The following is a 27,435-nucleotide window of genomic DNA, read 5'->3' as shown; positions in this document are numbered from 1 at the left end:
GGGAGTGCACATGCGCATTCCCTCTTTAGGCCGTGGCCATGTTCTGAAGTGCGGATCGAGATAGAACCAATGGGAGGAATATAGCTTTGAAACTGTAAGGTATGGAGGTCATTTATCTTGATTACAAGTGCTATATATGTTCAGTATGTTATTGCACCAGTACCCTTGAGAAAGTCTTGTGGTAGACCCTTTTTCCTTGGCCTTTATTTGGCTTTATTTGCCTGTAGGAGGGGTCGATACATTAGTACACGTCGGTGTGTTGGGGTACCTTGTTTATTAGACATGTTACCTTGTTGTTGTTGTTTTCTTTGTTGTTGTTTTTAAATGATTTTATCATGTATGTCTTGCACTTGTAGTTTGTTTAATAAATAAAGACTTCTTATTCAAAATTTGAGGGTACAGTTTATTCATTTTGGATGTGCCACCCATGTGTATATGACATGACTTTCTCTTTTTGTTTGGTCCAACAGGGGTCATAGGAGCCCTTTATACTTCCAGTGCGCACCTAAACCTTTACTTGGTAGAAAGCAGGGGAACAATAAGGCAAACATAGCTGTATTGATGCTTTTCTTTATCTTTCTCCTATTATTTATTTTTTAGCAGAATAAAATATTTAATGTGTGTACCTGGTAAAAACATAAAAGAAGTTTCCTTTAGTTAGTAACATCAGTGCTTAACCTCTAAAGTCCATTAAAAAGGTGCAAAAGCTGGAAGAAGTAACCATTTAAAAATCTTATTCAGATTATACAATAGCAGGATGCAATAGGTATTCCAAACATCTTTCTTTGCTGTAAATGCTCCCATCCTCACAGTCCTTGGCGCTGTACACAATACGTTATCTCCTGTTACTGTTTTACAGTATGAATGTTGTTGTACAGGCTGAGGGTGATCTCACATATCTGCTTTTCTTTATTCCTTCCATAGACAATACTCTGTTCATGCATAATATCCTTAAGCGTATAAAAATTATAAACATAAAAAGCCTTAAAGATGTATTTCAGAAAAAAGTAGTAATATGAGATTGCGCAAGGAGGGGGGTCGGGGGTTGGGAGGGACATGTCAGTTTTCTACGGCGCCGCTAGAGACCCCGGGTGGAGCATATACTATGTATATACGCTCCTGCGGGACTCCATAGACTTCAAGGTAACGTATATTTTCGTATTAACCACGGCCGTTGTTGCCGATTGCACTTTTACAAAAATATACGTTGTGTGAACATGGCCTCAATCTTTCAATACTTCTCAATGACAAAAAATAAAACATGGTGTTGGTAACCCTGATTAGCGGATACTCTGTCTATTAGGGCTTGAGATAGTAGCTGGCATTGGAAAAATTGTATTTATTATTGCTGAGGTATTGTTATGTCTGTTTGTCTGTTGCATTCAGTTTTAGACAGAACCAGGAGACGTGCTCATAGGTGAGGGTCTTCTGCGGCGCTTAGGTTACTTTCCATGGGAAAGCTTATTGTGTTGCTTTTTTTTTTTTTTATTATTATTATTGTTCCCTTTTTAGTTCATGAAAAGATCCTGAGTATAAAAGCTGTTCGCTAAAATTGTTATGTTCTGAGTTTATTAATAATTGAGGCTGTAACAGATGGCACGACAACAGTATATGTTCTTTTACTGGTCGTAAACATGGAAGTATAACTATATAAGAAATTACATTTAAAAAAACAACAACAATGCAGCTTTACAGACCTCCAGCAATAGTGCCCTCTAGTAACACTGGTAGACTGGAAAAAGTAAAGGCAGGTGTTATTTCTTTACTCACTTGGATACATCAGTGTTCATGTCAAAAAGCATAAAATTCATATAAACAACTGAAAAATAGAAGGTTCAAACCCATTTATTGTGGGTGATTTGAACAGGTTGGGCATGAAAAGGACTTATCAAACATTGTAAACTGAAAAAGTTTGTCCTGGGAAGTAGAAGAAAATGTAATCACTGTTACTGAGTGTTATACTAAATGCCTAGTGGAAAGTGTGTATGTCAGAGGGGGGTTTCCAAAGCACAGTGGCCCCCATTATGTGTGGTGAATGGGAAATTTGTTTAGGAACTTGTAGGTTATTGGGGTGTTTATCACATTGAATAACAACATGGTGAAAAGTGTACTGTCATCTATAGACAAGGTTACGTTAAACAGGTGTATGCTGTGGTGTCTAAGGGTAGCATAAACTAGTGATGGAAATGCTGAGCAGAATGATGAATTACTTACTTTGTTCTGTGCAGCTGATTCAGAGCTATTCCCCTAAATAACATTGACAATAACTAGTCCTGGATATTCATGAGCACCAACACACTCTGCCCACCAGCCGCTGATTGACAATTGTCTTCCTATGCTGTCTAAAGGCAGTCAACTGTCAATTAGCAGCTGGACGGCGGGGGAAGTCGTGCGGCATAAAACTTGTTCTCCTACATATCAGAAAACTTGCTGAACAGAATGATTTAAGTAATACATTGTTCTGTATTGTATTTTTGTCACTAGTTTATCCTGCTCTCATTTAAGGCAGCATAAACCTACTGAAAGATTCCCCTTAACATAAAATTGACTACAGTCAATCACATGCTGCCCCAATTTTTCCCACACATGTTAAAAAAAAAAAAGGTTGTTTCGAGACTATGATGATAAAAACAACCTATCTTTAATCACAGAAGTAACTAATAATGTCAAACAACTACCTCATCCTTTATCCACCTTCTCAATTTTGTAATATAAACCTAGAAAAGAATAATTCTACATTGGAACACTAGGCAAAACAAGTGCCAACACAAACTAGTATTGTATAAATACACAGTAGAGCACTGAGGCACTATCAGACCTAGTTTAACCTAGTCATACAAAAAGGGATGATGGTTGACCTCAGGGAGATCAACCAAAAAACACCAGAGAAACCCATCACAGGTCTCTACGTGAGTGTATTCTAGTACATTGCCCCCTGGGAAATTGAATATGCAAAAGAACACTCCAGAGATCACCATTACAGGTCTCAACGAAGTGAGCTAGCCAGACCTTCCCTCCGGGAAGCAACAAGCAAGCCAAGGAATGTGTCCAGTTAAGGAAACCACCCAAGCAAGGTATCCATCCACAGACAGCTGTTTCGGGGTATTTGCCCCTCATCAGTATGGAGTAGGTTTAGTCATACAAAAAGGGATGATGGTTGACCTCAGGGAGATCAACCAAAAAACACCACAGAAACCCATCACAGGTCTCGACTTGAGTGTATTCTAGTACATTGCCCCCTGGGAAATCAACCTAGTCATAGATATGTAGATACACTGTAGAGTAAAACAGTGGGCTGAGAAGGTGTGTGTGTGTGTGTGGGGGGGGGGGGGCGTAGCTACCATAGAGGCAGGGTAGGCAGTTGCTATGGTGCCCGTGCAGGAGGGGGGACCTGGGGAAACGGTAAGAGTGTGTGTCCTTCTGCTTAACCCCCTTATGAACTGCAGTGTGTAAGTGACCCAATGTTTACTTACATGCTGCAATACAATGAAAGGGTTAACAAGCAGAAGACAGAGATCTCTGCTTCACTGCACTGATAACCTCTGACCTCTGTTCTCCATCCGGCAATCAAGTAGGGAAGGAAAATGTGCAGAGCTCTGTGCAGAGATCAGGGGTTATCAGTGCACCAGCACTGCTAAAACCAGCCCATCAGGCATCATATGTCCTGTAGGCAGTGTTGTACTTGTAACCCACAGAGTGAAATGTATCTGTAATTATTAAAATTTTTTTTTTTTTGTGTGCATCTTTGATTCTTTCCATGGTGACAGCCGTTTCCATAACATTATTATAAAAGCAATGATTATTACGTTCCTTTTATACTCTATTGTGCCATTTATTTATATTGATTTATGGAGTGGAACTTTGCTTATAACCAGTAATGATCAGGAATTATAACCCAATGAAGTCACCTTACAAATTAAGTTAAGCACCAAGGCATTGAACTGCAATTCTAGTTAATTGGCTCTGTGAAATGGTGTGTTTCCAGTTGACAATACAAGATAACGGGGAAGCAATAGAGCATATACTGTACTGAAGAACTGTGAACCTTAAGGAACTAAGGAAAGAAATGTATGTAGGAAATAAAATGGAGCTTGGATGGAAAAATTCTATGAAAATCACAGTGCATGACAAAAATAAATAAATAAATTAAATAAATAAATAAATAGGATAACACTTAATACTTATACCCACCAATTACTTGAGGGAACTTACGTAGTAAGCATTTTTCTACTATGCTTTCTAAGAGTCTTATTACACACAGTGATAATCCTCTGACTCAGCCCGATTTGCCCGACTATCATTCCGTGTAATAGAGACAACGATCAGCCGATGAAACGATCATCGGCTGATCGATTCTTTAGGCCCAGACCTAAAATCATTGGCCGCCGACCGCACATCACTACTGCAAAGACCTATCCACAACACAGTGCATGGGATCTCATGACAACTCAGTTTACACTATTGTGATATGACTGATGTATAGAGCAGGCCATGTTTTTGAATACCCATTTACTGCAATTTAATTTAGTTTTATGGAATTGTTTTAGCTTGTGGAGACAAATATATACCATAACAATCTCTTTTCATGCAGCAGTACCAAGATATATCTTCCCATAGAAAATGCTGTAGAATTTTCCATGCAGAGGCAATACATGGTGGCACACATTGGTCCATATTTACTATACCTGATCTGCCAGAATTTTGGAATGACCTTCACCAAAACTGTGGCACGCCGAATGGCCAAATTATACTTGCGCCAGAAAGATAGTAAAACACGTCAATTTCAACAATTTCCATTTTTTTCTCACCAAAGGGGGAGTTGCGTAGTATTTTCTATATTAAAGCAACATTTCAAAGCCACTAAGAGGCATAATGTATATGTGGTCGACTGTAGGCCAATATAGAATACTTGTAAAAACCTTTTCTGGCCGTCTAACATGAGCCAAATGTAACATACTCCAATATAGGCTGACTGCATGGATATACTATGTTAAATACAGATGAATGGATCTTACAGATGGTGGTGATCCATTTTTCTATTGAAAAGATAGACGGTTATAGTAACCCCCCCCCATTGTGTCACCATATAGAATCTTGTGCCGGAGCCTTTAGGGATGCATCATTTTGAAGTCTGGAATAATCTCATCATGTTCTTTTTAAAATTGAAGCTGACTTATGATCGACTGCTTACGTATATTAAGTTTTCTATTTTTTTTTTTTTTTTTTTTTTTATAAATGGTCAGCTATGCACACCAGGGGAACCTACGGCCAGTCACATAATTTTACCTGCAAGGAAAATTACAGGCCAGTGGAGACACCCATTCAAATGATTAGTTTGCCATGAAAAACATATACTGCCATGTGCAAGCAAAATCTGCCCTTCTCCTTGGTTTATAGATGTTGGTTCACAGCAGAAGACCCCCCCACCCCCCATCTCCGTAATGTCCAATAAATCATATGGTTAAGGTTTCGTCAAAATGAGACAACCTCTATTACCGTCTTTCTTCATTATATAAAGTGAGACAAAACCGCCTAATTAATGAGCAAAAATGTTTTATTACTTTGAACATGAGAAGCTTGTCAATTTTAATTAGGCGGCAAAATATTATGATGTTTTTTATCACTAATTAGCGGACAGCATGAAGTGTATCATTGCTTACATGTGTCTCTGTTTATACCACAGGAATCGCAACATAATTGTGATTCATCCCAATAACATAGTAGCCAATTCCCAAAGACGAATAGGTATCCTTACGTATCACTAAATTTAGAGGAATATTACAGTTTTTGCTTATTACTCTTCACTCCTAGCCCTCGTCAAATGGGAAATTTCATTATTTACTCCTAGGATGTAATTTGTGATGGTCATGTAAAATTCACCCAGGTTTGTTACAATTACAGTATGGTTATCGGAGCTGTGTCCTGTACAAGGTGTACATAAGCTGGATGCAGAGTCCATGACAGGGCCAGGATAGATGTTTAGTGGGAAATACAAATGTAGTAGGGGTATAGGGCTTGGCCAAATTTGATTTTCTTTTGGAAGTTAATAGCAGTGATAACATGGAGCCATTCACTCTTTATTCAGTAGCTCCATCCCTGTACCCATGTGCTGTCAGACATCTCTTTGGCCCCTATATGGTGCCCTATGAAGGATCATGTGACTGATAAAAGTCATTGTGTGTCCTCCACTGTGTTCTCCTTGCTTGAGAGCAGTGTATTGCCAGTGTCGGACTGTCCCACCAGAGGACCAGAGGATCCTTCGGTGGGCCCCCAGCTTTACAACATGCTCAAACACTGATTCGCATGTCTTTTATCAATGTTTCTTCATTGGTGGGCCCCTAGGATCATTTCCTCTGGTGGGCCCCAGATACCTCTGTCCGACACTGTGTATTGGAGGAGACACTGTAATTGGTAATGTGCTTCTCTCTAGGACACCAAGTATAGACAGAGGAGCCATCTGGCGACACAGGAGGATGAGGGACCAGAGAGATACAGTACTACTGCTGTTAATATCAAACTAAACCAAACAACAAAACAGATATATAGGAAAATTATTTTATTGAATGACAAGAAAGACGGAAAAACATCATAAAAGACGATTAAAAAAATGACAAAACAAACTGTTACATACAAACAGTTACATACAATAACTACAAAAAAGTCTAAGTAGAGAGAAAGCTGACCGCCACAACCACCTGCAAGCCTAAATGATCCTGATGGGGCAAAACGGCACTTTACGGGGTGCTCTTCCTATAGAGATTCAGTACAAGCAGTAGTAATAACATTCCAAAGAAGAAAGCGTAAGGAGGCACTCACGGTATAAAATCTTTCTTTATTATAACGTCTTCATAAAACCAGAGATCAGAGTGTTGTAGCAGACGGCGGGGATGCCGCTCAGCAGCTGATAGTGTGACAGCTGTTTCCCCCGCGCATGCGCGATTCTTCAGACTGACCGCCGTCTGCTACAACACTCTGATCTCTGGTTTTATGAAGACGTTATAATAAAGAAAGATTTTACACGGTGAGTGCCTCCTTATGCTTTCTTCTTTGGAATGTAAGTACAAAAAAGGTTGGTGGTCTTCTGTCTACATACCTAAAGTACTTTTTGCAGTAGACAATAAAATAGTAAAAGAAAAGATAGAAATGTCAAGCAAAAACTATACAATCGATATAAGCTTATGATAATACATAATACACAATAATACATAATACACAATACACAATAGTAGTACCTATTGGTTATACCCATGTGAGTCTAAAAGAGATAAGCTAGCAAGTAAAAAAGCAAGTGCAAGGACCAAAAATAATTAAAGGGGTACTACGGCCTGGGGGTATTTTTCAGCTATGGCCGGGGATGGGGTGGTTATGGACGGCGGAGGTCACTTACCTACCCCGTTCAAGCGCCGTATCCCGCCACCGAGTACACCCGTCCAGCAGCCGCTTTCTGGTGTGAGCTGCCGCATGAGACGTGAGGTCTCAAGGCAGCTTAGCCATTCAGCGGCCACCTCGGACCACGCACAGAAAGCCAAATAACAGAGTAATGGATCAGGAAAGACCAAAAGGGACCCCAGCCATTCCCGAAGCATATTTCGCGCATGATAGCGTCATCTAGGGTAAGATATTAATTAATGTGTTTTTATATATACAGTTTTCATTGCACATTAAGGGCCCTATTCCACCGGACGATTATCGGTCAGATTATCGTTAAATCGTTCAAATCTAAACGATAATCGTTCGTTTGAAATGCAGTTGACGATTAACGACCGAACGAAAAATCGTTGATCGCTTCATAAGACCTGGACCTATTTTTATCGTTGCTCGTTCGCAAAACACTCGCAAATCGTTCGCATTGAATAAGACATCATTCGGTCGTTCGCAATAGATACGAATGCAATAGCGAATAAATAGCGAAGAAAAACGATCGCAATTACGATCATAAGTAACGATTATCGTTCCATGGAAATGAGTGAACGTTTTCAGGTCTTTCGCAATAGCGGTCGTTTGAGATCGTTAATCGTTAACGATTATGCAAACGATAATCGTCCGGTGGAATAGGGCCCTTACACTCAGTTTTATATTTTTTGTTTGAGTTCACTCGCTATTCTGCCTCACTTATCATTACTTTTTCCCTATTCACTCTCACCTTATCTCATATTTCATGCTTTCTGCATTCTACATCTCACTTGCAGTTCATGACACACCATTCACATTTACAATTATCTAGTTTTTTTTTTCATTATTCACTATTTTCTATTTACATATTTTGTTATATGCCTTATGTTATTTACTTTTTACATCCAGTACTTTATTTTTATTTATACAGTATATATTTTTCTTTCATTATTTACATGATGCCTCTCACTTTTTTATGTATTGTTTTATTATTCTTATTTATTATCTTATTTATATTATTTGGTATAATAATTCATTATTATAATCAACTGGTGTCAGAAAGTTATGTAGATTTGTAATTTACTTCTATTAAAAAATCTCAAGTCTTTACATACTTATTAGTTGATGTATGTCCTGCAGAAAATGTTTTTTTTTTTTTTTTTTCCCGTCTGACACAGTGCTCTCTGCTGACATCTCTGTCAAAGACAGGAACTCTGTCTCAGTTTTAAATGAATCCCCATAGAAAACCTCTCCTGCTCTGGACAGTTCCTGTCTCGGCCAGAGATGTCAGCAGAGAGCACTGTGTCAGACTGAAAATTAAACAAGATTTCATGCAGGACATACAGCAGCTAATAAGTATGGGAAGAGATGCATTTTTTAATAGAAATAAATTACAAACCTTTATAACTTTCTGACACCAGTTGATTTGAAAGAAAAAGATTTTCACTGGACAACCCCTTTAACCCTTTAAGGACGGGGCCAATTTTCGTTTTTGCATTTTCGTTTTTTCCTCCTTGTGTTTAAAAGGCCATAGCACTTGCATTTTTCCACCTAGAAACCGACATGAGCCCTTATTTTTTTGTCACTAATTGTACTTTTCAATGACAGGCTGAATTTTTGCATAAAGTACACTGCGAAATCATAAAAAAATTCAAAGTGTGGTAAAATTGAAAAAAAAAAAAAAAAAAAAAAAAAAAACACGTTTCTTTTATTTGGGGGGTATTTGTTTTTACGCCATTCGCCCTGGGGTAAAACTGACTTGTGCATGTTCCTCAAGTCGTTACAATTAAAACGATATATAACATGTATAACTTCTTTTATCTGATGGCCTGTAAAAAATTCAAACCATTTGTTAACAAATATACGTTCCTTAAAATCGCTCCATTCCCAGGCTTATAGCGCTTTTATCCTTTGCTTTATGGGGCTGTGTCAGGTGTCATTTTTTGCGCCATGATATTTACTTTCTATCGTTACCTTGATTGCGGATATATGAGTTTTTGATCGCTTTTTATGACATTTTTTCAGGATTTGATGCGACCAAAAATGCACAATTTTGCACTTTGGGATTTTTTTGCGCTTACGCCGTTTACCGTGCGAGATCAGTAAGGCTAGGTTCACACTGCGTTTTTAGCACCTGTGTAACTGAACCGTTTTTTCCAAAAAACGGATTGCAAAAAATGGATGCATTTGTGTGCATCTGTTTTTGATCAGTTTTTCCATTGACTTCCATTATAAAAAAAAAACGGATCAAAACGGATGCGTTTTTTTGACGCACAATAAAGTACTGTTGACACTACTTTCTTGACCGTTAAAAAAAACGGATCCGTTAAATGGATTGCAAAAATGCAGTGTGAACCCACCCTAATGTGATTAATTAATAGTTCGGGCGATTACGCATGCGGCGATAGCAAACATGTTTATTTATTTACTTTTATTGAAAACATGGGGAAAAGGGGGGTGATTCAAACTTTTATTGGGGGGGGGCTTTTTACTAATAACAATACTTTTTTTTTTTTTTTTTTTTTTTTACATTTAGTAGAAGCCCCCCTGGGGGACTTCTAGTATATACCCTTTGATCTCTCATTGAGATTTTTGCTGTATACTTATACAGCAAAGATCAATGAGATCGGCACTCGTTTGCTTTCGGCTGCTGCAGCCGAAAACAAACAAGTGACGAGCCGGGGTCTGCGCCATCTTGGAGTGGACCCCGGCCGGCTGCAAACATGGAGATCGCTCCTCCGGGACAACGTGTGACCCCCTAGAGCCGCATGATGTAAGCAGACCGGAGCAGCTAATAGCACAATAACATTAATCATATAAAGAGGGCATTACCAGGTATTATGTAAACCAAATTCATCAAAGAATCCATAAAAAGTGTGGAGTGCAAAATAAGCAATCCATAATTCAAACCATGTGCTTTGAGATAAAAAAGTGCTTATGCAAAAAATAAAAAGTGCCTATGTGGATTAACAAGTCAAGTGTACCATGAAATAAAAAGAGAGCTGCTATCTAAGGTCATGGAACGGACGGTCTCAGAAAAGATCTTCCCAGCCGGTACTGCAGTACTGGCCGGATGATCTTTAGCCCCGCAGAGTTCTGATGCAGGCTCATGTGAGCGCACCCGCATCAGAACTCCCCACAGCGCACTATGGAGCTTACGGCTGGAGCTGCTCGCTCCACAGCGTGCCGACATGGTTTTCTGCAGCCGCTATTCACCGGACATGTCAGTTGTTTGTGGCGCCGCTAGGGATCCAGGCCGGAGTGTATACTATGTATATACGCTCCGTCCGGGATAGTAATAATCACAGCTGTTGTACAATGGGTGTGGTTTTAAGAAAATATACATTGTGTAAACATAGCCTAACGGTGTATAAGGAAAACAGACCCACACGTTTCATCCTCTTCTCGGGAGTAATCAGCTAGGCCCAGATGTGTGTATTTATAAAGCGAAGAATATACAGACATTTCATAAGCAGAATAAATGAATCACAGTAATGGAGAACATGTACATTGGTGAATTCATGCTAAATATACCTAAATCTCCTTTGCTGAATTCCCATTCTTCTCCAGTGGAGGTCCAGTATGGTGGCAAGTATCGATGCCATCTTGCTGCACTGGACCCATTCACATGACTGAAATCTCAGATATTGGAGGATAACACAGGATAAACCTGCTATTTGTGTGATCACGTGATCTGAGTCCTAAGTATCATGAAACCACATTCTTAAAGCAATCGCATTGCAAAACAGTATACTGTAGTATAATTGTCCCTAAAGTAGAGAAGTCCAGGCAGATCTTTTTTTTCCCTCAAGTCCTGGAGAAGGGTAATATAAAAGAAATAACATGCTCTCACCTCCCCAGCTTTAGTGCTGGTGGCTGCATACCGCCGATCTGGTCCCCACCTCTTCCTGGGACCCTGCTACTGCTGCTGACTGACTAAGCGGACCTGACACATAACGACTCAGGTCTCTACTCAGACCAGGCGGTGGCCAGGGACCTAGTGACCAGATCAGCAGTATGCAGCCACCAGCACAGGAGCCAGGGAGGTGAGAGTATGTTTCTTTTAACCTCCCCTTCCCCGGCACTTGTGGAAAAAAAGGGGTCTGCCTGGACTTCTCCATTGATATCAATATATCGTACAAGTAGATACCACATGGTACTCAAAAATGAACAGTATGCGCAAGCGCAGTACTAAGGCATAAGACCATCCAAAGTAGTAGTGAATGACATCAGAGCAGCTATCTAAACAGTATATACATTTCTAATCTAAGAGACCTCTAATATCATGGATCACAAAATATGTGCAAGCGCTATATATAAGTCACATTGTAAACCCACCTCAGATTTTTCCATGTCCATGTAAAAAAAAAATCAAGGTTTGCATTGAATGATAGCAAAAACCATAGGAGAATGATATAAAAAGTTAATAAAAAATCTTTTAATCTTTTCATCACCAAAATAATAAGCTCAATTTTCTCCACTAGCAGGTAACTCTACCCACAACTCTCACATTACAGATTTATTATATTTACATAAATGTAACGGCACATTTTCCTATTTAAAGGGGTATTCCCATCACATAATCTTTTGTTAATGCAAAGAAGGTAGTTGGCTCCTCTGTGTCCTTGTAGTGTTGACAGCTCCTTGCCTAAATTTCTCGCTTTAAGATCGGTGGCCATGCTGTGATGTCACTAAGGTGTCTGGGATCCTCAGGAGCTTAAAGTATGTGCCGTCTTACCTCTCTCTAAGCACACTTCTCCATGTCTTTGGTCAGGGGCGTAACTAGAAATGGCTGGGCCCCATAGCAAACTTTTGATTGGGGCCCCACCCCCTCTCGATCGACCACTATGCCATCAACACACTCAGCTCTACACAGGTTCTGTACACCATATAAATTACAGTACAGTTACATCAGGTGACTTACAGGAGACGTCTTCTCTGATCGGAGTTCTTCCCTTTTCATTTTCTTTTCCATCTGCCCTGGGCCGTTATGAGAACCTTTCCGGGCCACGAATCCACAGAATCTGCCAGACAGACATATTAGGCTCCACACTCTGTCACCATCCTCATCTCTACCAACTGCACATCTGTATTGGCCCCTTTACACCCACATTTAGTGGGTAGGCTGACTCTATGTGATCCCATTTTAGTATATGGCCCTCCTCTCTGTCGCCCCTCCTTATAGATAGCTTCCTTATGTTGCCCCCCCCCGTTGTCCCCCTTATAGATGCCCCCCCATGTTGTCCCCTTATAGATGGTCCCCTATGTTGCCCCCCCTATAGATGGCCCCCTCTTCCCCTATATTGTCCCCTTATAGATGGCCCCCTTTCCCCCTTTATTGTCCCCTTATAGATGTTCCCCTCTCCCCCAATGTTGTACGTTTATATCCCCCTCTCCCCCTATGTTCTCCCCTTATAGATGGCCTGCTCTCCCCCTATGGTGCCCCCCCTTATAGATGGCCCTCTCTCCCCCCCCCTTATAGATGTCCCCCCCTTCCTTATAGATGGTCCCTCTCTCCCCCCTCCCTTATAGATGACCCCCTCTCCCCCCTTCCTTATAGATGTCCCCCTCCCCCCTTCCTTATAGATGCCCCTTTCTCTTCTCCCCCCATTCCTTATAGATGCCCCCTTCTCTTCTCCCCCCCTTCCTTATAGATGCCCCCTTCTCTTCCCCCCTTCCTTATAGATGCCCCCTTCTCTTGCCCCCCCTTCCTTATAGATGCCCCCTTCTCTCCCCCCCTTCCTTATAGATGCCCCCTTCTCTTCTCCCCCCTTCCTTATAGATGTCCCCTTCTCTTTCCCCCCTTCCATATAGATGCCTTCTTCCTTATAGATGCCCCCCTCTCTTCCCCCCTTCCTTATAGATGCCCCCTTCTCCCCCCCCTTCCTTATAGATGCCCCCTTCTCCCCCCCCCTTCCTTATAGATGCCCCCTTCTCTTCTCCCCCCTTCCTTATAGATGCCCCCTCCTCTTCTCCCCCCCTTCCTTATAGATGCCCCCTTCTCTTCTCCCCCCCCTTCCTTGTAGATTCCCCCTTCTCTTCCCCCCCTTCCTTATAGATGCCCCATTCTCTTCCCCCCTTCCTTATAGATGCCCCCTTCTCTTCCCCCTCCTTCCTTATAGATGCCCCCTTCTCTTCTCCCCCCCTTCCTTATAGATGCCCCCTTCTCCCCCCCTTCCTTATAGATGCCCCCTTCCTTATAGATGCCCCCTTCTCTTCCCCCCCCTTCCTTATAGATGCCCCCTTCTCTTCCCCCCTTCCTTATAGATGCCCCCTTCTCTTCTCCCCCTTCCTTATAGATGCCCCCTTATCCCCCCTTCCTTATAGATGCCCCCTTCTCCCCCCCCTTCCTTATAGATGCCCCCTTTTCTTCTCCCCCCTTCCTTTATAGATGTCCCCTTCCCCCCCCCCTTCCTTATAGATGCCCCCTTCTCCCCCCCCTTCCTTATAGATGCCCCCTTTTCTTCTCCCCCCTTCCTTATAGATGCCCCCTCCTCTTCTCCCCCCCTTCCTTATAGATGCCCCCTTCTCTTTCCCCCCTTCCTTATAGATGCCCGTTTCTCTCCTCCCTCCCCTTCCTTATAGATGCCCCCTTCTCTCCCCCCCTTCCTTATAGATGCCCCCTTCTCTCCCCCCCCCCCTTCCTTATAGATGCCCCCTTCCGAGGAAAGCAAGTTTAAAAAAAGAAAAAAACTCACCTAACAACACGCTCCCCCGTCGAGCCTTTTTCCTGTCACCCCCTGTCTGATGCGCGGCTGCCGTCTGATGCCGCGTCCTAGCCCCGGCAGCGTGCGTATCATAGAGTTCTGTGTGGGCCTGTGGCCGCGACTTCCGGCACACGTCTCTGTGCCGGAAGTCGAACCGCAGCACAAGCCCACACAGAACTCTATGATACGCGCGCTGCCGGGGCTAGGACACGGCATCAGACGGCAGCCGCGCATCAGACAGGGGGGTGACAGGAGCGCTGTGGACCGGTCCCGTGCTCCTCCTGGCCCAGTGACTCCGTTTCCCTATGGTTGGGGAAAGGAGTCTCCGGGTCGGGAGGAGCACGGGATCGGCCCCCGGCTACAGCACCCGGGAGGCATGCTCAGCCGCCGGGTGCTGCAGGATATGTAAGCTCCAGGGACCCGCGTCACGGGCCCCTGATGCGGCGGGGCCCCGTAGCAGCCGCTACGGCTGCTACGGCGGTAGTTCCGCCAGTGTCTTTGGTGGTCCCTGGGGACATGTCTAACCTTGGTGGTCGGAGCCAAGCTGATTAAGCTCAGCACCTCTGCTGCCCTTCCTTCCTTACAACTCCTCCACCCCCCATGAGAAACCGAGAAGTGAGAAGAGACACAGTGGTGCCATAAGATGGCATGAAATACTTTTCTTCCTCCAAAATGAGAGCTAATTTGCATATTTGTTTCCCATGGAGCTCCATACACCACTGGGTCTCTTCAATGAGAATCAGTATTCCCTCTGAGAGGGTACAAATACAATCTGATGGCACAGAGTAACTGATCAATTAACTATTTAAGCAGTATAATTCAATTTAGATAGTCTCTCTTTTCAAATCTTCCTAAAATTTTACAATTTTGTAAATAAAATAAGTAATAATACATATTTTATCAATTGATTACATTTTTTTACATTTTATTAACTAAGAGCTATATAAAGAATGAGCATAAAAATGCTAATTCAGCTTTCCTATAGTTGTATAGTAGTTCAGTTATCCGCTGAATTTACCTTCTTAGGGTGCTCTTATACAGTGCAGTTCAGAAGCACAACCAGGTATGGATTATGATGAATTAAATTATAAAAAGAACAGATGCAAAACTACACCGTATAAGCGCATCCTTAGCTGAGGTGAGACAATTGTTTTTATTTATCCAAACCATCTAACAGAAAAAAATGTCCATAGCCCATAGAAACCATACATAGGCCTGATACATTACTATGGTGTTCAGAGTGACTGCTTGTTAAATTAAAGGGGCTACTCTGTCATTATTCTGTAAGAATGTACTATTCGCTGATAGCTAAGAGTGCTGGCCCAGTCGTCTGTGACTGTTATTGTAAGTGTGCCAGGATAGGCAACTGATGTATTAACTGATCTTTTACACTAACAGAGGGCACTGTAAGGTTAAAGGGATTCTGTCACCTTGCCAAATGATAATATTCATAGATAGTTATAGAGATCGGCACTACTGACAATGTATATACAAAAAACTGTTTCAATGGAGTCTTGTACAATAGAAAATGGGGTGCTCACTTCAGTGGTAGGTTATAGTGCATATCTTAGAAGGTAGGAAAATGGAAGAAGATTGAGGGCACTCACCATTAAAATTGTTGCTTTATTGAAAATGAAGTTAAATTTACAACAGGGAGTCGAGGTCTTGAGGTGAAATGGTGACTTTACTTGGGAGTACCTTCCAAGATGGCCTTTGGCCAAAGCTGGGTCACTGGTGTTGTTGTCCTTTTCATACTTAGTTGACCACAAACCTAGTTGGATGAGAGTCTTTTTAGAGTTACAGTATCTGGGCTAGGCCTTAAGCCACAATGGTGTGGATTCAAACAAATACTGAGAGTATGTTAAGGTGTAGTGTACCTTGAAGAGTAAAGGTGATCAGGCTTTCTCTCCTGACAAAAATAAGCTCTTTGGCTTCACAGTTCCCATCTACCCCACTGACTCAATCATTGGGGGGCTGTCTCTTAATACTTTCCTCAGTTTCTCACAGCATGTGGTTCCCTCTGTTGTTATCTTTATTACAGCTATCCTCGTCCAGCTATCCAGCTGAACATAGCTCCACCTCTTTCTAAATGCTTCTAGAGGCAGTTGGTGGTGCTGTCGGGTGACCCAACTCTTCCTCAGCACATCTCTATAATACAAATTTTAACAAATGCATATTGATAAATATATACCTTTAAAACACAGGCTCCATTCTCTGCCCAACCTTAGGGAAACCCACTTTAGTATACTAAAACAGGTTCCCTTTAGGAATTGACTTAATGGGTAGTAGTCACTCCTCCAGCCTGGCGCACTTACATGATGAGAGACGAAAGTTAAAAATGGTTCCACCTCTACGTGCCATACCTTCCTATTGATGAGCCTCAGATGAGTGTGCGCTAGTGGTAAAGGGGGAGCTTTACGTACTGTAGATAAATAGACTTAATCACAGCACTCTTCAAGTTTATATAGTGGCTACTGGGAGTCTGGATAACTAGTGCCAATGTCTTTTGTGGACCACATATTCTACTTTAGTTTCATAGATAAATAGATGGATTGGCATGGTGTGAACAGGCTGGATATTTGCCTCTGGTTTACTTGGGATGCAGGGCAGGTTGGCATGTATTAGATAGATAGATAGATAACAGATAGATTGATGACAGATAGATAATAGATAGATAACAGACAGATAGATGATAGATAACAGATAGATAAATAGATAGATAGATATGTCGAGATATTCCGCAGCACACCAGCATTCGTGAAAAAGGTGATTTATTCCAAAAAGTACCAAAAATACAAAAGATGTGATGTTTCGATCTCCTCACGAGATCATTATCAAGCTTAATGATGCTTGATGATGATCTCGTGAGGAGATCGAAACGTCGCATCTTTTGTATTTTTGGTACTTTTTGGAATAAATCACCTTTTTCACGAATGCTGGTGTGCTGCGGAATATCTCGACATACTTCTGGGGATCCCCGAGCCAGGGGACTGACTCTGTGCAGCACCTGCCTCATGCACTTTTGGATGTGCGGCTTCCTCCTGTTTCTAGATAGATAGATAGATAGATAATAGACAGATAGAAAATAGTTAATAGGTAGATAGATAGATAGATAGATAGATAGATAATAGACAGACAGATTTTGTAAAATAAGATTCAAATAATAATTTTATAAAACCATACAATAGAGCCCTCACTTCTTCCCCCTCATCACTCTGCTCTCGTACATGTTTGTACACACGCACATTGGAGCGCCTATTATAATATGACATTTTCTTTGGCATCTCCATAAAAGTGCAGAAAGAGACAGAAAAATGAAATGAAATTAAACAATTCTGAAGTTCATTTATGCACAATGTGTGAAGTAATTTGCCTTTTCATGCTTAGGCATTCTTAATGTAGCAATCTACTCAGGCTGAAACAAATGTGTCCCTTCTGAGATATATTCTTTTCAAGAAGACATATTAGGTGTTGCGTGACTATATATTTCCTTAATTTGTCCTCCTCTCTTTTCTGAAATGCATTTACTTTGTTCAGCCAAAATATGCTTTCTTTTGTGCTGTTTCAGCTCCTTTGTAGTTAATGTAGCTGAGAAAAGTCAAGCTTATTCTTTCTGCTTCATATATCATCAACAACGGTGGCCAGATAGCAGAAATGATTATCAATAGGAGGATGATTATATTTGGTAATGATGTATGAAAAGGAAAAAATATGTATATAGGGTGATATAGTAATGCTGCCTTGGTATAGTATGCACCATATGCCTACATTAATGAAGGAAATTAGTGTATTAAGTTAAAGTGATAGATAGATAGATAGATAGATAGATAGATAGATAGTTAGATAGATAGATAGATAGGAGATAGATAGATAGATAGATAGATGGATAATAGAGAGAGAAGCAAGTGTCCTGTCCAGGATGTTGAAAATGTACGCCGCAGTTGGACACAGATTCCTCACAGATTTTTTTGGAAAATGACAGGTGGAATCTGATTGGTTGCCAGGGGCGACTGAGTCAGTTCTGCTTAACACCATGTTTGGGAAATCTCCCCCAATGTGTCTATGAATTTTGAATGAAAGTACAGCACTGTTATGAACGCACCTGTTGTAATCTTGGTGGGCTCAAGGACAGGGGGCGGGCTTAGTCTAGAGTCCACTGTCTCTGTCCTCTGAGATAGATAGATAGATAGATAGATAGAAACAGGAGGAAGCCGCACATCCAAAAGTGCATGAGGCAGGTGCTGCACGGAGTCAGTCCCCTGGCTCGGGGATCCCCAGAAGTATGTCGCGATATTCCGCAGCACACCAGCATTCGTAAAAAAGGTGATTTATTCCAAAAAGTACAAAAGATACAAAAGATGCGACGTTTCGACCTCCTCACGAGGTCATCATCAATCATGCTTGATAATGACCTCGTGAGGAGGTCGAAACGTCGCATCTTTTGTATCTTTTGTACTTTTTGGAATAAATCACCTTTTTCATGAATGCTGGTGTGCTGCGGAATATCTCGACATAGATAGATAGATGCAAAGACTAATCCACCCTTTGACATTTTAGCATAATATTGTTATTGAGGGAGAATTTTTGGAACTAAAGTGGACTTTATACATTATATACCTAGCAGTTTGAAGCACACCTGATTGGGTGGGTATACATCACACTATAGTGTGGAACGGGATTTGTTGTACTGGCAATTGAATAGTGGCTTTGAAATTCATTTTCAGATGACACTTGGAGCTAGACAGGGAGACAGTGTATAACAGGGAGAGTCAGGTGTCATGTGATTTTAGACAGGAGAGACCCCCAAAAGCTCTTTTTAGGGATAAAGCTATAGAAGGAACACATTTAGCCAAAGAGATAAAGCTATTAAACCGGCTAGCAGCACAAGCACATAGGTGTGTTCAGACAGGCAGCTGGTGTACACTGTGAGGAATAGGCTGCAATGTATGTGTCTGTATAGGGTATACGGCTGTATACTCCTTGTGTGCCAAGGCAAAAAATAAAAGCCTGGTACTACTCTTCTAGTGCATTCTAATATGTCATAGAGAGGGTATATGGCTGTATACTCATTGTGTGCCATGAGACCCACACTTTTTAATGTGTAATAAGGGCATATGGAAGTGGTAGATGACTTTGAAAATTTTAATAATGACAATTATTGGTGGGTGCTGTGTGATTACCCCCTTGCCTATGCCATCTGTGGTTGTCATAGGCAACATGATTTGAAAGGGGTGCATGAAAATGTTTCTCTGACTTTAAATGTGTCTTTCTGTCCATACTTTTGTAAAGGAAATAAGGTTTCCATGTATTTTTTTCAGTTTACATAGAGGTTATATTGTGTTTGGCGTTTATTGTTGAGAGGCTGTGATAGTGGCGTAATGATATGACTTTGGTGTGTTAGATGCACCCAGGCATGCTTCCCCTGCTGTCCCAGTTGCATTCCAGAGGTGTTGGCATAATTTCCTGAGGTGTCATTGTGGACTTGGGTGACCTCCCAAGGGGTCAAATTTTGATTTCCAAGCGTCAAGCATTTTTCTCCAATAGACTTTAATGGGTTTGATATTCGATCGAATAGTGGAGTATTGGGGTCTACTTGACTCGATATTCGAAAATTAGAATATTTCAGTACTCGCTCATCTCTAGTCATTACATAACATGTGACATAAAACAGTTAACCCTTCTACTCCTTCAGCTTTGCATAGTACAAGATAAATAAAACAGCAGTGACACCTAGTGGGGGAAAACACAACAGCCTCCATCTCCCACTTGTGTGAACCTGAGGGAGTTACTTACTAAGGTGCCATAGACCACACCCTCTTCTGGGACACCACACTACTTCATGCACAGACAGTGAGCGGAGAGCAGTGGGAGGGGCTGTCTGAATGATCCTTAGATCACCTGCACTGCCCATTGAAGTGAGCTGCCATCGCTGATAAAATTGTGATCTTTCAGCATGTTGAAAGACCACAATCTTTGTATTAAGCAGACTCTTAATAGGGCAGATACAGATGAGGATGGTACTTAAGCTTGGAGGTGTAGGGAAAGGAGGCAGTTACTAGGATGATGAAAACATATTAGGAGAAAGAGTGTGAGGGGATCTAGGTTGCCATGTTAGTAGATGAGGAAATGTGAGGTCAGAGTTAGCACTGCTGCAATAAACCAGACAGAGAACCTCCTTTCTAGGAAAGGGGAATAGCAGTGCAGGACAGACCAGACAAGTTCTAGAAATAGGGGGACAGATTATCAGTAACAATAAGCAGGATTGTAGAATGGAGTGTTGTCATCTTGGTGTTCAAGTTCAACATAACATCCTTCATATGAGGAAATAGCTGGTGACAACCCAGGGGTCACAGTGCATCTTGGCAGTTTGGGGTAGGAGGAAGGTGCCAAAATTTGATTTCAGAGCCACAGGGAAAGTACTTCAAATATAACATTCTCTGAGGAGCAATATGCACCAAACCAAAGAGGTATATAAGCTATACAACAGAAAATAAGCAAGGAAAGTCAGCTCACCCCTCAATCATATAACATGGCCAAAGTAGCTTTAGGCACACTGAGAACTGCAGTTAACTCTTATAAAAGTTAAAAGACATCTTTTAATGGGGTATTCTGCTGGGGGTTCTTCTTTTTTTTTCTTTCTTAAAAACTATGCCCAGGCACATGAAAAATAGAAAAAAAAACACATACTTACCTTCCCTGAGCTGCTGTTGTTGTTAAGGGGCCTGGTCTCACTGTGTAGTACTCCCAAAATTGGGGCAAGCACATTCAGGTGCCTACTTCAGCAATCAGTGATTGGTTTAGCATGGAACTACAGTACACGGGCTAACCTCAAACCCAGGAAGTGCTGAATAGCGTTGGGAGCTCTGTGACAGTTTCCAGGGGGCAAAGAGGGTACGTATATGTGGTGAATAAAGAGGCAGTAGAAGTAGAAAGATTGCCCTCGCCCACTTTGGAATAAAGATTAAAATGTGTGACATACACTGACTTTATATAGAACACTTTTTTTATTTGAGCATTTCAACATTTTTGGGGTCTTGATCCAGGTATTTATTCTGACTGCTAAAGTATTTTCGTAAGTCAGGAAATAATCTTGCCCATAACATGGGGCACTTGATATTTTTCGCTATTATACGTTTATCTACAGCATGGGTCTCCAAACTGCGGCCCTCCAGCTGTTGCAAAACTACATTTCCCATCATGCCTGGACAGCCAAATCGAAAGCCTTAGCTGTCCAGGCATGATTGGAGTTGTGGTTTTGCAACAGCTGGAGGGCCGCAGTTTGAAGACCCATGGTCTACAGTATGTACCTATTGTACCTAGAATAGAAATCTATGTTCAAACACTTCACTTCTCTCTGATAACTTTGTTTGCCCCTGTGATATGTTTTCTTGACCCTGGCTAGATTGAATGATTTTTTTATTGCAGACATCCTAAGGCTATGTTCACACAATGTACTATTTTTTTTTTTTTTTTTAAGAATGTCCATTGTTGTCCATTGATATGATATGTATGCAATGATATGTTCACACAACATCAAAAAAAGAAAAAAGGCAGCCACTTATATTTAAGAAGAGGTCTGTTTTTGCTGCAATGTAATTGACTTTAATGCAATGCATTGAAGTCAATGGGATGATGGACGTCCAATGCACACTGTGTATAAAATAACGGACTGCGTGAATGTCAAAATAGTGATCAGTGACAATTAATTTCAGACGTCAGACATTAGATTAGACATTATTGTTTAGTTGTTTCCCTTTCTCTTTCACCGTCTTTTCACAGTTTTTACTATTAAATTCAATGGTCTTTATAATTAAAAACACAACCAAAGGGAAATCAGTCCACCTGGACTAGAATAATGTTCCAACAGCCATTATTGCACCGACGGGTGGCCAAACAGCGGGGGATGTCATTTTTTTCTTTTCAAAAACAGAGAGGAAAAAATGTTGTGCGGACATAGCCATGCATTGAAGTGAATGAAACAAAGACCATTGTTTTCACAGAATGCATCAAACAATGGTCATTGTTCAATACATTGTGTGGAAAAAACGAACGTTGTTACATTTACTTCATTGCAGTATGGAAAGAACGTCCATTGTTTTAATGGAAACCAACCGCCATTCTTTTAAAAAAATAGTATGTTGTGTGAACACAACCTAATAATAGTGTATATATGATAGAAACAATAATTATGTTGTCCCAATAATTCAGTCATCATGCATCCTATTCATGAGCTAGGAAGATCAGAAAGAAAGAAAAATAAAGAAGATTGAGGATGTTGTATGACCTGTTTTATAATCCTCTTTTATAATAGAGCAGAAGTAAACAAGATGTGACTGCACTGCGGCGCTCACTATGGGTTCGAGTTTAAAATAGCAGAATAATGAAAAAAAAAAAGAAAGAAAATCAACATTTTACGTAAAATGTTAAATGCGTTCAGCGAGTTATGAAACTGCAAAAGTGTGAAAAATGTCAATCATTTCTGGGCAAAATTAGACTTGCCCCTATTGTGAAATGAAATTGAATTGGCGCTGAGAAGCAGATCTAAGAAAAGTTTGGAGAATGAAATTGCTACAAGTTAGCGATACAGCAGATCTAGCATGGGTCTCGGCAATGTTAACTGTGGAGTATTGGACTGGGTCTGCAATTAGCCGAGATGAGAAGTAAAACTAGGACACGCATGGAGGAATAATCGAGTTATGAATGACATTGACGAGACATTGAGGCTCACCGATGAGATTCACATTACTAATGTTTTAAAAGCTTGCTAAAAATAAATGTTACTATTACGTCCCAGTGTGAATTTCTATCTTTTCTTGGAATCACATAATTGCCATTATAATGTTGGTGCAGCTGGCTTTGTCATAAACGCTGTCTATCTCATCTTGCAGAGCCTTGTAATGCATCGTCCTTCCGTTGTAACACTGGAGACTGTGTCTTATTGAGCAGCGTCTGTGATAACCGGGCTGACTGTCCAGATGGTTCTGATGAGGCAAATTGTGGTAAGCTTTTGGATGCAGCGCCCTACCAGAGCCCTAGGTACAGGGAATTAAAGGGGTTATCCAGGTTTAGAAAAACATGATTGCTTTCTTACAGAAACAGCATGACTCGTGCCCTTAGTTTGGGTGTGGGGTTTTGCAGCTCCGATCCATTTAAGTGAATGGAAATAAATTGTAATACCACACACAACCTGAAGACAGGAGTGGTGCTGTTTATGCAAGAAAGTAGCTGTGTTTTTCTAATAGCTTTTCCTTCCAAGGCGACAATAAACATGCAAGCCCAGCTGAGTTTAGAATGTGTTTTATTCAATAAGAGAGAAGAATAAGTCACCACTTGAGATGAGGGAATCCCTAAAGATTAGATTCAGGTCCAATTCAAAAAATCCCAGTCGCACGGAGCCTGTCTGTGCGAAAATTTTGAAACCTACACCAGCTCAGAACTGGTGTAGGTTTTAGTATAATTTTTCCATGGAAAATGTGGTGCACACAGAGGCCGCGCCGTCGATTTGCCCCATCTGCGCCTAAAAAAGGCATTTACGCCTTTTCATACATGTCCCCCATAGGACATTAATGGCCATCACCACTGATTCCCCAATCAGCCCATTGCCACCTGGAGTCCTCTGGTGCCAGCTTATCTCCCAGAGAACACCATATAATGAATCACATATGATAAGTGGGGGAACCCTGGCACAGACTTTGAAAGGCTTAACGTTAATGTTTTTGGCCTAATTTAATGAGTGCAGCATGACAGCAACAAGGCAAAAAACATCCTGTTTGCTCTGACAAATCAAAAAAGGTGTGTTTTTAACCTCTTTCTGAGCCATGATATACAGGTATGGCATGTGTTTGTGTCAGGGAGTATGATGAGGACTTGGGAGCTGGGCCCATATAATACCCAACGAGTATTGGTGGTATTTGGCAAACCTCTAGATCAATTCACTGCATATACATTGTATAAAAGGTGAATTTCCATGGAAGAAAAAAATTACAGGCAAGCTGGTGACGGCAGGAAAACAATAAAGACCTGAACTCTGTCAATGGCAAAATGAAAAATTATGGGTCTTAGAAGGTAAAAAGAAAGAGGCTATGTTCACACTACGTAAAAGTACGGCTGTTGTTGCCATCTGCAACAACGGCCGTACTTTGTACGGTGTGGAACACTGCCATAGTATATGCTCTGGCCAGGATCTCATACACTGTGGCTGGAAAGTACCGGCGGAATGACCTTTGCAGAGACCGGCCGTTCCGTGACCCGGCCGGGTCACGGAACGGCCGGTCTCTTACGTAATGGAAAGATAGCCAGAAAGCGTAATCCAAAAATCTAAATTTGTGGGGTTGAGGAAATGTTATTAGTGTAGCAGATTGTCACTGTAAATAGCTTAGTGCATAGAGTTTAGAGAGTAACAAGCTGGGTTCTTGGCATAAATAATATAGTATAACACATCTGTAGAAACCACTTTGGTACATCATGCGCTGCAATAGATGTTGCAGCTGATTGACAGATTTCTTGTTCTTTTTTCCCCCAGTATTACTTTCCAACAGCAGCTTCAGAGGACTGGTACAGATCAAGGTTCAGACTCAATGGCATACGGCATGTGCAGATCTCTGGACTGAAGAAATCTCTAACAATATATGTCGTCAACTGGGACTGGGGTACGTGTACGAGAACCTTTACAAAAAAAACTACATATGTATAGAGTCTACAATACATTGTTTTTGCTGCTCTAATTAATATTATATGAAAAGAAACTGATCCCTATCGAAAAGACCCATTGGCATATGGAGGCTCATTATCCGGCAGTTGTCCATGTAAGCAAATTAACATTCATCCAAAAAAGAAAAAATATATAGTCTTCTAAAGGAAGAGTCACCTATCGGTAGACAACAGAGTACTTAGCAACAGTTGTTCACATACTGTATGGGTGATTCCTCCATTTGAAGAAGACACTATTTTGGCTAGAATGGGATACCATAGCTTCTTGAATAATTTTACAAATTACATTCTTGTATTGTTTTACTAGTCTATGTACCTAGTCAGTAACCTTTATGGACTTTAACTTCTATTAACAGCAATATCTACATCCTAGCTGACAACACTGTATATGACAAAAATCATATGGTGTGAATATTATGAACATAATCTCTCAGAAGCCCCCTTACCTATATTGTGATATTTATTTTATGGTGGAAAACCTTTTGGGTCCACTGGCACACCAGGGTTCAGTTGCAACTTTTACATCCTCTATAGAATAGAAGTAAGATACTGTATTAGAAATAATTATTGTGGTTAAGTTAAAGTCTACATGGTTGTCAAAAAACTGCAAGTGCAGAACAGTCAGGGAAGGGGCGCGGTGGACACAGATTGTGAACCCCGAACATGTCCTTGCCCACTGTCCCTGCCTGCTTGCCTCGAACAGTCAAAGTGACTATGGTATACTTGGTGACAGTCCCTGACTTATACATTAACACACAGAATGCAGACAAACTAACCTATAGGGGAATAGTCAGCAAGCCGAGGTCACACCAAACAGATAGCAGAGGTACTGTACTGAATCAGAATTAACAGAATAATTGGGTAACGATAGCCAAAGGTTAGGGGAGCCGGATAACAAAGGTAGTGTAACCAAAGGCGGGATCAGGAGAGCCTTACTATGGAATCTGCACGGATAAGTTCCGGCAGATTCCGACGCTCATACCCGTTCACGGAGGTGCGCATATCCCCCGCCTCCATAGACACCATTCTATGGCTGGGCCGATTCCGCTTTCCACTGAAAAAATTGACTTGTCAGTTCTTTCGGCAGCAGGCAGAATCTGCTCGGCTATAGAATGGTGTCTATGGCACGGGCGGAGAGGCGTGCGGCCATGAGCAGGTACAAGCGACGGAATCTGCTGGAACTTATCCGCACGGATTACGTAGTGTGAACCCACCCTAACACAGGAGAAATCACAGGAATACCAAGCATTCTAGATAAATCTAGTCTAATAGCCATACAGGGCACTGATACACTTTATAGGAGACCAGAGACCCAGTCCAAGAGTTGCTTGCACCAACCCGTTCCACAGATAAAAACATGTGCAACCAGAAACTGACTGGCAAGGAAAAACAACAAAAAAAAACACACAGCATCACACATAATGTCACAGGTGTTTGCTAGGGTCACCCCCCGGTATTTGTGACATCGCCCAGATGGCAGTGAGGCCCAGAGCGTGCCCCTGCAGCACGCTCACAATGAGAGTGCTGGAGCTTGCTTCAGGTGATCTGGGCAGCACTGGAAGGTAAGTATATGACAATGTTTTTTTTCAGGTTATCCCATCAGATTGGTGACAAAGTAATTTTTGTGGCATTCGCTGCTGATGTTGTCCCATGGAACAGTGTGGATCATGATGAGCAGGCAGACTTTCTCAGCTTGCAAGTACAAAGCAAAGGTTTTCTTAGGTGCTCTTCCACTCTCCTACATAAAACATATGCTAAGCTTTACCCACTTCCTATGGGCTGTCCTCATCTAGCTGTAGCTAGAAACAGATTCCCCCTTACAACAGGCAGTGGGCCGCAGATTTCACAGAAGTAAAACAATTACTAGTCAACCCATTACAGCTGTTTTTCTGCGGCAATGGGTAGAGGGTAGTTTTTTGAAACAACAGTGACTCTTTAAAGGTATAATTTACTGGTCTTAAAATCCTGAACCACAATTGCAAAATATAAAGGGGGCTGATTTATCAAAATAGTGTCAGATGTGTCAGAATAAGTGGGCAAGTTGCACTAGGACTAACTGGGCAGTGACAGCTTACTCAGCCAATCACTGATTGAGATGGGATAGCAGCGCATCCAGTGATTGGCTGTGGAGGCTGTCACTGCAAGACGAGTCATCTTGGAACTGGAGGTGGAATGGTTTAGCTGGGGACCAAACATGACACAGGAGGACATTGGGAGCGCGGAGAGCATTATCTGCACCACCTGGACAGCAACAAATTTAAAGATAATTCTGAGCAGAATACCCCTTTAAATTGATATTGGATTTTGCAGCAAGGTGTGTATCCTTTCGACAGCTATAACCTATGCTGAACTAGAGGTCACGCAGTCTGCTCAGGCTGGGTTCACACTATGTATATTTCAGTCAGTATTGTGGTCCTCATATTGCTACCAAAACCAGGAGTGGATTCAAAACACAGAAAGGCTTTGTTCACACAATGTTGAAATTGAGTGGATGGCCGCCATTTAATGGCAAATATTTGCTGTTATTTTAAAACAACGGCTGTTATATTGTAATAATGGCCGTTATTTACTGTTATATGGCGGCCATCCACTCAATTTCAACATTGTGTGAACAGATCCTCTCTGT

General features: G+C 41.4%; 1 protein-coding gene across 2 annotated transcripts in view; it reads left to right on the top strand.

The window, feature by feature from the left end:
- The window catches only part of TMPRSS15 (transmembrane serine protease 15), a 302,887-nt gene that overhangs the window by 200,239 nt on the left and 75,213 nt on the right, over positions 1–27,435 (top strand). For both annotated transcript variants that reach the window (XM_069945651.1, XM_069945652.1), the window contains 2 exons: positions 22,988–23,098; positions 24,622–24,748. In XM_069945651.1, coding sequence (XP_069801752.1) covers positions 22,988–23,098; positions 24,622–24,748 — 238 coding nt within the window. The remainder of the gene's footprint in view (positions 1–22,987; positions 23,099–24,621; positions 24,749–27,435) is intronic.

This window comes from Dendropsophus ebraccatus, chromosome 11 (genome assembly GCF_027789765.1).
Source record: "Dendropsophus ebraccatus isolate aDenEbr1 chromosome 11, aDenEbr1.pat, whole genome shotgun sequence".
Taxonomy (NCBI): Eukaryota; Metazoa; Chordata; class Amphibia; order Anura; family Hylidae; genus Dendropsophus; species Dendropsophus ebraccatus.
The sequence above is the reverse complement of the archived record's forward strand: the minus strand, read 5'-3'. Positions and strand labels throughout refer to the sequence as shown.